Source organism: Durio zibethinus, chromosome 15 (genome assembly GCF_047325235.1).
Source record: "Durio zibethinus cultivar Kanyao isolate XHJ-2024 chromosome 15, ASM4732523v1, whole genome shotgun sequence".
NCBI classification, from domain to species: domain Eukaryota; kingdom Viridiplantae; phylum Streptophyta; class Magnoliopsida; order Malvales; family Malvaceae; genus Durio; species Durio zibethinus.
The window spans coordinates 20,771,570-20,781,629 of record NC_143176.1 but is presented as its reverse complement, the minus strand read 5'-3'; the positions used below and the strand labels follow the sequence as shown (position 1 = coordinate 20,781,629).

Below are 10,060 nucleotides of genomic sequence, written 5' to 3'. Positions count from 1 at the left end.
ATAATGCTGATATTTGTTTAAAATATCCACCTAATGTGTGTCATTAGGATTATGTGAACTCAAATCCTAGCCTTTGAACATGCCACAACTTTTTTTTATATATAAATATATATTTGAAATTATAGAAACTAAAATTTTGATTATTAAATTTAAAAATTTGGTATTCTATTGATAATTTATGTGACTTTTGACACTACAACTTTCTTTTAATCATTCTATCAAAAGATTATTGGCATTGTGGTTTGTTATTTTAATAATAAAATAAAAATTCACGTAGATTAAAGATTAAGAAGCGAAATTTTGGGCAAAAAAGAGATTAATATACAAAATAATGTGGAGCTTAAAGCCCAATATAAGTTATCTTAGCATTACCTGAAGTCCAGTTCAAACCTATTATTGTATAACAGCAACCTCCCAAAACCCCAGCAAAGCCATCAAAGCAAAAAGGTAGGGTTTTTCGTTTCCGATTGGGAAATCTTTAGGATTGATCTTAGGAAAACCTGTATCCATGGCTACCCCTAGCCATCACCAAAACCCCACAAATTCAACCAAAAGAAAGAAAACCCAGAAAAACCCAGAAGCCAATTTCCTATATGAACTCAATTCTTGCTCCAAATCCAAAGACCTCAAAGCGGCAATTTCACTTTACGAGTCAGCTATTTCAAACCAAACTCGCCTCAATCAACACCATTTCAACACCCTCCTTTACCTTTGTTCCACTTTTTCCGCCGATCCGGAGTTAAGAAATCTCGCTTTAACACATGGGTTTCTAGTTTTTGACCATATGATGGCCTTAAATCTCCATCCCAATGAAGCTTCCATTACTGCTATTGCCCGTTTAGCGGCGGCGAAAGGTGATGGGGATTACGCTTTTGAAATGGTTAAAAAGTTGGATGATTATCGTGTTTTGCCACGGCTTCGTACTTATGAGCCTGCATTGTTTTGTTTTTGCCAGAAGTTGGAAGCTGAGAAGGCTTATGAAGTTGAGGAGGATATAAATAAGATGGGGTTGAGCTTGGAGGAATCTCAGATTGCTGCTTTATTGAAATTAAGTGCGGAGACGGGGAGAGGGGGGAGAGTTTATGAGTATTTGCAGAAGTTGAGGAGGAGTGTGAGGTGGGTTAGTGAGGAGACAGGGAAGGTTTTGGAGGATTGTTTTTGTAGTAAGGGAAGTGAGGTTTGTTTTGAGGGAGCGAAATATGAGGTGGGTTTCGTGGAAGAGGCGGTTTTGAGGAATGGTGGGGGTTGGCATGGATTGGGGTGGATTGGGGAAGGGAAGTGGGTGGTGAGAAAAGGGAATGTCGAGCTGAATGGGCGGTGTTGTTGCTGTGGAGAGCAGTTGGGTTGTGTAGATATTGGTGATGTCGAGACTGAGAAGTTTGGGCAGTCAGTTGCAGGGTTGGCAATGGAGAGGGAGGTTAAGGCTAACTTTAAGGAGTTTCAGGTGAGGGAGATATTTGCAAATTTCTTTACGTGGCTTGGATTGGCTTCATCGAGTTAATAATGAGTTGATTACATTATGCAATGTTCTGTTACTTTTTATTTTTATTATGTTTGATGTGGTTGATTGTATATACTGAATGAAAGAAACCACGAAAACGGGGTTGTAGGTAACTACGTGTAGACCTTTAGTGTTGGTTGACACTCTTGGAATTTTGTTATTCCTATTGCAGAAGGCTTGATATTTTAATTAATTTGCTTGTTACAATTTCTTTATGTAGTATATTGGTATAGTTTATGAAGGTTTGGTATTTGAACTTATTATGATTTATCTGTTGCTTTTATATTTGGATACGGATTTGGATTTAAGAATGTCCACATGAGTCTTGCTTACTCCTTCATACAATCAATATGTAGCCACCTTTTTATTCCCAGGCTGCTGGAATAGAAAGAAAGATAGAAAACTACATATACATACCCTTATGGTGATTTAGCGTTTTAGTCTTGTCGATGAGTTGGGACAATATAATGTGCAATGACTAAAATTTCTTTGGACTATGCAAATTTCTATAGATTATGTTTTGATTTGTGGAGCATTCTTGATGTTTTCTGGTTTGAGCATCACCTCTAGGAAAACCTTGCAGGAACTGATGTTTTCCCTAGTTTTTCATAATTTGCTAGAATTTTCTTGCAGTGGTAATCTTTATCCATTGTCTGATAGGTATCTTTCCTTATTATTTAATGTAGAGATAAATAGAAAAATTTTATAATCAGTCTATCATAACAGATGTGAACCTATAATTTATGCACTGCTTAAAGAATCATAAAATGTCAAAACATGAACAAGGCATAATATTGACATGGTAAATATGATATCTTGATATTACATTATTCCATTTCACTTAATTCTTACTGTTTTTTTTTTCTCTTAATTCATTTTTATCATTTGTGAAGGACTGGTTGGAAGAAAAAGCTGATTATGAAGCCATAGTGGATGGAGCAAATATTGCACTTTACCAACAAAATTTTGCAGAGGGTGGATTCAGTCTTCTTCAGGTTGTATATCCAACAGCTGGCGTGTTTCCTTTGCTTTTGTATTGCTCTGTTTCTTCTGTCTCCCAATTTGTATTGCTAATTGTTGTTCATTTTTTGTAAAAATTGCGATAGAGCAGCTTGATGCTGTCATAAAAGAAATGTATGCTAGAAGTGGGAATAAATGGCCACTCATCATCCTGCATAATAAACGTGTGCGAGCCCTCCTGGAAAATCCTTCCTACAGAAAGCTGGTTGAAGAGTGGACAAATAATGGTGTTCTTTATACAACACCTCATGGTTCCAATGATGACTGGTGGGAATGTTGAAAAAAACTCAACTTTGATACTTTTTTACTTTGATTTAATTTGTTCCTAATGTTAAAATCTGATTCAATATGGTGGTTTTGCTTCGGTCAGCTCATTTTTTTTTTTTTTAACTTGACAATTTTCATACTCTTGCACCAGAAAAGTTAGTATTTAAGGGAATATATTAGCTTCATCAGGAGTTACCGTGCAATATTGGTGGCACTAAATTCATGATGGATTCTTCTGTTTTTAATTGGTAATTGATGTTAATTTGAGCATGATAAAAAATTTCTGCTATATACAGGTATTGGCTTTATGCTGCTGTAAAACTTCGATGTCTGCTTGTGACAAATGATGAAATGCGGGATCACATTTTTGAACTCCTAGGTAGCAGCTTCTTTCTCAAGTGGAAAGAAAGGCACCAGGTTTGTTCTGTCTGAATACCTAATTGATGTATAACAACATTGTTCCTTTCTTAATTGTGCTTTCATATTAATTTCTGTTAACCTTGTTTCTGATGTGGTAAAAAGTGCATTTGGCAGTATTTTACAACTTACCAGTTACATTATTATTTTATTTTTCTACATCAAGTTTTGCATCTAAAAGCTATTTCTATCACATGATTGTATCATTTGTAACACACTGAAACTTGCAACTTTGTAGTAGGTTGAGCCACTCTATGACACTGTATCAAACATACTCTTCTTATTAACTATCATTTCACCTGTGTTCTGCTAAGCTGAGAAATGGCCCAATTCTGTCTTTGAACATGGGATTTAATGCATGATTTTCTGTTTGGACTTCTATTTAAATTCCAAAGGATGGCTCCTATTCATTTGTGATTAGTGTTAAATGGCATCGCATTTTATAAATTGGCTTCTGTTACACTTGCAGGTGCGATATACTTTTCTGAAAGGAATCCTGAAACTTCAGATGCCACCCTCATATTCTGTTGTCATTCAGGTATCATCTGTTTTTTGCTGTTGTAGTTTCATTTGGTGACATGTTCTACTTGACTGCTATGATTTAGCCATTGTGTGAAAGCTTGTGTATAAACTCTTCTATGTTCCATTCGTATGTAAAGATATGAATCTCTATTTCAGGAATCAGAAAAAGGATCATGGCACGTGCCTATTGTATGTGACGACGATGAGGAGTCTTCTAGAACTTGGCTCTGCATTACCAGGCCAGGTGCTTGTGAAGATCTCGGTAAAACTGCAGCCAACATGGAAACTTGTGAAAATTGTAATGGTCCCCGCTGCAAGTTAGCCATGTTGAACACAGGCGATTCTGAGATTCTCTCAACTGGCGGTAAAAATCATGCTAGTCAGGATTCCTTTCAAAAGTCTGACGATAAAACAACATCCATGACGGGTAAAAGGAAAGAGAGATCCCCATAATTCACACAGCTGCAGCTATTTGTAAGTGGCAAGCTGAAGCTGCCTGTTTCAGGCCCAGAGTTTTTTGCACTTGTATTTTTTTCAGCCAATCGAAATAATCTTCCATATTTTCCTCCAATTTTCCATATGGAGTAACTCCATCCTTGTAACTCCAATATTGTTTTACTCATTAATCATATTATATTTCTATCATTTCTTTCAAGGAAGAAAGCATTAAAGAATCAATAAGATCAATTTTGCATTCTCACATGAAGTGTTATAAAGAACATATTGTTACGTTACGTACGTAGGATGTGATGAGATGCAGATGCTGACATCTTTATAAGCTAAGATCGATTTCGATGAGCCAATTTGACCATGTAATTGCCACATTTTATGACTATACTTTATCAGTATCATATAGTTTACTGATCATGTATAGAAATATACTTTTTCATTATTATAAAAAACGTTGGAACTAGATTAACAGAACATATTATGTATGTTATAGCTAATATACATAGTATATAAGGAACAAACTCAAATTTGCTTTGGATCAAAGCATAGAAACATAGGTATTGCTACGTTTTACGACGTGCCTTAGGAGGCCGGGAATGATGATGTTCATAACGTAATCTTCCCAATCAATGCACTTGGGATCAAAGTTAAATGCATTCACATCAGCAACGCACTCTCTTGCGGCAATCTGCAAGTTTTCTGCATTTCTATCATCGAATCTGTTTCGGAAAATAAGTTTATATTTAGTGACAAAGGAAACAAAACCGTTGATGATAAATCGCCACATGCAAGCATCCAAATACTTACATGCCACTAAAGAACGCAAAATGTTCATAAAGTTCTGCCATTCTTATCAATGAGTTCGTTTTATGAGCAAAATCTGTAAAAGCTTCTCCATAATTCAAATATCGTCCCTTCAAATTAAAAACAATAGGGAATTTAGAAATGAAAGTTGGAAAGATCTTCAAAATGATAAAATAATATAATTTAATTTATGACAAACCTTTTGAGATAGCACATAGTGAAAGGCCATATGTAGGAGGAACTCATTCATGCTGCTCAACAATGTTGTTTCTCCAACTTCTATTAGGTTTCCCTTCATATCGATCAAAGGATTTTTCACGAAATAACGAAAGGTATAATCGTTAACATTCAAGAATTTCAGAGGGTTTCTAAGCGAGGAGCCAATGTGGTAAACGATCTCGCAAGACTGATTTGTGTGAGCCATCATCGCCACAATCATTGCATTAATAACCATGTCTGCTGGTATCTGCATAATAGTTTAGTGGAGGATCAAAGTCTAAAGTTTGAATTCCCGTCATCTTTTGATGTTTTTTATTGCAATAAAAAAATCATACGAAAAAATGAGATTGAAGCAGAAATGGGTAGGTTTATGGGACAAGTTGGAAGGAAAAACAAAAAGCATGCTAACTCACCAAATCAAGTACAGTGTTAGGATTGCCAAGAAAATATGACATTTTTCCCTTGCCTTGAGCTAGAATGATAGGATTCACATTTCTGTAGCCACAATTTTTCTTATGATAATTTGGAAGAGGAAAACAAAATTTATTATACGGAAACATAAAAATTTTCAACTATAGACGTTGCTTGGTTACCTCAAGCCTTCAATCCAACCAGGGAATGGCTCTTTGTAAGTACTGGTCACCATGGTCGGCCTTATAAGGACAAGGGGCAGATCTTCTCTGAAGTGTCTTAAAAGCATCTCTCCCATCGCCTTAGTAAATACGTAAGTGTTTGGCCATCCATACAATCTTGCCCTATACAATTGAGAGATTATATATATAGGTATTTGAGAAGAGCAGAGAAAAAAAAAAAACTATAAGCACCCCTATAGTAGGTTATATGTCTCAAATAGTTTGTATACATTGTTCATTACATCAATACGATCATATGTAAATCTAGCATTGAAATTAACCTTTTGATGCCAAAACTCTTCATTGCTAATGTAATTGCTTCTTCTGTGGCATTTTGCAATCGAAGTTGGTTTAATTTTTCCTTCACAATTTTCATCTCCTTATCAATATTTAACTCATACATTCCGTTGGGAGTTTCACCCATATGATATGATTTCTCTATTATAATTCCTTCCTTTTCACCGCACACATAAGCTGAAAAAAGAACAAAAGTATATAAAAAAGAACAAATTTAAAATAATTTTATGAATATTTACAATATTAATATCAACAACTGTATGATTCGTTGATAAAGTATTAGACTTTTAATTTTAGTGTTTAAGATTCAAATTATGTCAATTTTAAATAAAAACATTTTAAAAAAAGAACTAAATGTGTTGAAGAATAATTAAATTGGATACGTACTTACCGGTTGAGGTATGGAGGAACATCTCTATTCTATCACATTTCTTTGCAAAGTTCATAGCATTTAAAGCTCCAAGAGTATTGGTGCTCAAAGCAACATCATACCTTAAAATTCAAGCAACATTGAGCTCTTAATTTTATGGTTTTTTCAATTGCATCCTCTCATATACATATAATTGATGTTATGGAAAACAAAATTCTTGATTGATTACCTTTCATCAAAGATAGTCACGGCAGCAAGATTTACTACAATATCAATTTCTCTCCACATTTCTTTTCTTAAGTTGAAATCTTTCACTCCCAAATCCAGGGTAGAGTTATCACCAGGTACCATTGTCACCTTAGCCGATATAAAATCATCAAAATTCGAATTGTATCTTTCTCGAAGAATACTAAACAATTCTGTCCTTATGATCTGTTAACAAACATTACAAATATTATGTTAATTATAGACAACTTTTCCTTTTACAAAGGAGACTGCAATTTGACAATAGAAAAAAAAAATTGTATGTGTTAAAATTTGAATTTTAAATTAATTTATTGAATTTCAACTTTGAAAGATAACTATATAAATTAATTAAAGGAGATATTCAATAAATTTAAAATTCAAATCTCAACACATAATTTTTTTTTATTCTAAGTTACAGTCTCTTTTGTAAAAAAAAAATATTAAAACTTAATAAACTATATATATAATTACCTCATTATGCAATCTTTGAGTTGCAGATTTAGTGTCTCCAGCTCTTAAAAGTAGATAAAGCTTCTTCACGTTTGGCTGAGTTCTCAATATCTTCTCAATGAAAACTAGACCCAAAGATACAAAATTGTTAAAAACATATAAAGATCACATACATATATATAAATAAATAAATAAATAAATAAATAAAGAGAGATGAATATGTATAAATATATATACTTTTTGCTAGAAAGCCAGTTGCACCAATGACCAATATGGTCTTGTCTTGAAGATATTTAGTGACACTTCCGAACTCCATCGATCTGAGAAGAAATGAAAGAGAAAATGAAGAAGAAAAGAAGCTGGTTTCAAGCTTTATTTGTGTATCATAAACTTCATAGTGTTGGGATTTGAGCTTCTTTGCGAAAGCGACAACATGCGGTTAAACTAGGAGTAAATAATAGTGAAAACGAGGCACACGAAAATTTGCGTAGTTCACCTATTTGGCTACGTCCATAAGCAGGTATAAAAAGAATTTCATTATGAGAAATAAAAAGGGAATACAACCTCTCTACTTTAGAGAGAAAAAAATTATACTCTCTCAAGGACAAGAAGAAAGCACCTTACAGAACTCTCCTTTTTATCTCACAAAATCACTAAAATTCTTGAATTTTTGGCTTGCATTCAACTTTCAACTTAAGCCTATTTATAGGCAAAATTTTTCGTGTTTCACTATAGCAGTACTATAGCGGCGGCGGTGGTATTGTAGCAGCAGTGTAAAGGCCGTGGTACTGTAGTAATTATGGCGGTACTGTAGCACAAGTTAAAAAATGCATGTTCACATTTGTTGTACCGGTTTTCCAGACTCGTAGGTAAAAATTAAAAACACATAAGTCGCTATTAATATTTTTAGTTATATGTGATTTATTATTTATTAAAATTTATATTTTTAATAAAATTTTAAATTTAATTATAATTTATTAAAAGATAATTTTTGAGTTTATGAAATTAGTTTGAGTTCAAAAATATGATTATAAATAAAAATGATTAGCATTCTCATAATGCTTGTTTTAAAAATGATACCTTTTAATCACATGTTATCTTTTAATATTTATGAAAATGATCTTATTTTTTATATTTAAACATTGATCCCCTTAATTTTTTTATTACGAAAAAATATTTTTTATTTTTTAATCCTTCGTTTGAAAAATAAATAAAAATATTGTATATTAAAAATTTTTAAAATATACTCAAATACTTTGGTAATATTAAGAGAAATATTTTTACTTACTACAAGAATTTTTCAAGAGTCTCATTCTTGGCAGTTCATATTTATCTTTAAAATTAAAATTTATAATGCATATAATAAAATAATAATTATAATTTAACCCAGGTAATAATTTCTTGTTATAAAATTAATTTTGTATTTTTTTATTAAATAAAAAAATGAGAATTTTTATTGAAAATGATTTTAAATACTCTAATACTTTGATAGCATTTTAGAAAAATCTTTTCACTTAGAGATTTATAAAAAATCACTACTTAAATTTTTTTAGGATCTCATTATAAGAAATTCATAAAATTTATTATTATTATTATTATTATTATTATTATTATTATTATTATTATTATTATTATTGTTATTATATTTTTGCATAAATATGAAGTGCATAGAATATAAATTGTATTAAAAGCAAATTCAAACTTGAAAGATTAAATTGCATAAAAATTAAAATAAGTATAGAAATTCAACTAACAAGAAAATTAAAAATGTAGGGAATTTAAATTGTAATTAAACATAAAAGAAATGTACATGAAAAAAAAAGGTCGAAAACGTTTTGACCCTCTATGGACGGCCATAAAAAAATACATAAGCCATTTGCTTTTCAAAATAGATTTTCTATTTAGACATGAACTTTCATAAACATTTCTTCATTTTTATTAAAAAAACTTGTTGTTTCAACAAAAGGAAACCCCTTTTCTATAGTGAAAATCATCACATACAACCTCTTAATGCTAGAACTGAAACTCTCACAAAATGATAAAAGCCATAAAAGACTTCTTTGTTTGTCATGTTTTGAAAAGATCCTATACTTTTTCATAAAAGCTTCAATCCTTATCATAAAAATTGAACTTAAGAGTTTAAAACTTGAGCCAAAATGTCTGTAAACATGCGAAAGGATAATCAAAAAGATATTTTTAGTCTTTGAAAGCAGAGTTGAATTCGGGAGTTTGGCTATACGTGGAGAAGGATTAGAATCTCACAGTGCATGTTAAACAATAGTCCAACTAATCATGCATTATCTTTGGTTTTGGATAAAAATAGTATCAGCTTGGAATCTAATAATAATTTCCTTCATTTTTTGTTAATAAGAAGATCAATTTTATTAAATCTTTATTTAGGAATATTGCAAAAATTTTTAGGTTAAAGAATTACCTTAAAATTTTTTAATATCTAGGCAGAATTTAAAGATAACTCTTTTCACCTAAAATTTACAACAACATTCCTTAAAAATAAAAATAATATTCTTTGTAAATGATAATTATTGATGATTCTTTAACATATAGGCAAAATATTAAGAATTATTTTCTTTGAAATATTATTTTTGTCTTATTTTAAAATTTCATATTTTAAATAACACATTTGTTTTTAAAAACATTTTTATGCAAAAAAGCTAATGATGCTACAATTAGTTAGCAAATAATAATTAAAAGGCATAAACATGCAGAATGAGTGCAAACAATAATAAATAGATGCATATATGCCAATTGATACTATACATGATAATGAGATGTAATTTTGAAATCGGGATTTTAAATATAATAAAATCTAACTTCTAAGCATAGTTTAGGTGTAACTATTTATAT

At 31.4% G+C, this 10,060-nt stretch overlaps 2 protein-coding genes across 2 annotated transcripts; one reads left to right on the top strand and one right to left on the bottom strand.

The window, feature by feature from the left end:
- The first annotated feature begins 376 nt into the window (after positions 1-376).
- LOC111301286 (proteinaceous RNase P 2-like) lies at positions 377-4,382 on the top strand. Its single transcript, XM_022896847.2, has 6 exons — positions 377-1,444; positions 2,395-2,496; positions 2,613-2,788; positions 3,085-3,205; positions 3,675-3,743; positions 3,884-4,382. Exons 1-6 carry the CDS (start codon positions 509-511, stop codon positions 4,178-4,180), a joined length of 1,701 nt encoding a protein of 566 aa, XP_022752582.2. The 5' UTR covers positions 377-508; the 3' UTR covers positions 4,181-4,382.
- A 139-nt stretch (positions 4,383-4,521) lies between these two features.
- On the bottom strand, positions 4,522-8,045 carry LOC111302093 (alcohol-forming fatty acyl-CoA reductase-like). Its single transcript, XM_022898031.2, has 10 exons — positions 7,433-8,045; positions 7,217-7,320; positions 6,729-6,931; positions 6,521-6,621; positions 6,114-6,306; positions 5,794-5,955; positions 5,614-5,695; positions 5,181-5,447; positions 4,985-5,091; positions 4,522-4,896 (listed from the first exon to the last, which is right to left on the bottom strand). Exons 1-10 carry the CDS (start codon positions 7,509-7,511, stop codon positions 4,716-4,718), a joined length of 1,479 nt encoding a protein of 492 aa, XP_022753766.2. The 5' UTR covers positions 7,512-8,045; the 3' UTR covers positions 4,522-4,715.
- Between the last annotated feature and the right edge of the window lie 2,015 nt (positions 8,046-10,060).

Excerpts from the sequence above, each read along its gene's own strand:
- LOC111302093 (XM_022898031.2), bottom strand. The coding sequence starts at position 7,511 with ATGGAGTTCGGAAGTGTCACTAAATATCTTCAAGACAAGACCATATTG. Across the intron at positions 5,956-6,113 it reads AAGAGTTTTGGCATCAAAAG|GGCAAGATTGTATGGATGGC; the intron begins GTTAATTTCAAT and ends TCAATTGTATAG. Across the intron at positions 5,092-5,180 it reads ACTATGTGCTATCTCAAAAG|GGACGATATTTGAATTATGG; the intron begins GTTTGTCATAAA and ends TTTAATTTGAAG.
- LOC111301286 (XM_022896847.2), top strand. The coding sequence starts at position 509 with ATGGCTACCCCTAGCCATCACCAAAACCCCACAAATTCAACCAAAAGA. Across the intron at positions 2,497-2,612 it reads GTGGATTCAGTCTTCTTCAG|CTTGATGCTGTCATAAAAGA; the intron begins GTTGTATATCCA and ends GCGATAGAGCAG. Across the intron at positions 3,206-3,674 it reads AGTGGAAAGAAAGGCACCAG|GTGCGATATACTTTTCTGAA; the intron begins GTTTGTTCTGTC and ends TTACACTTGCAG.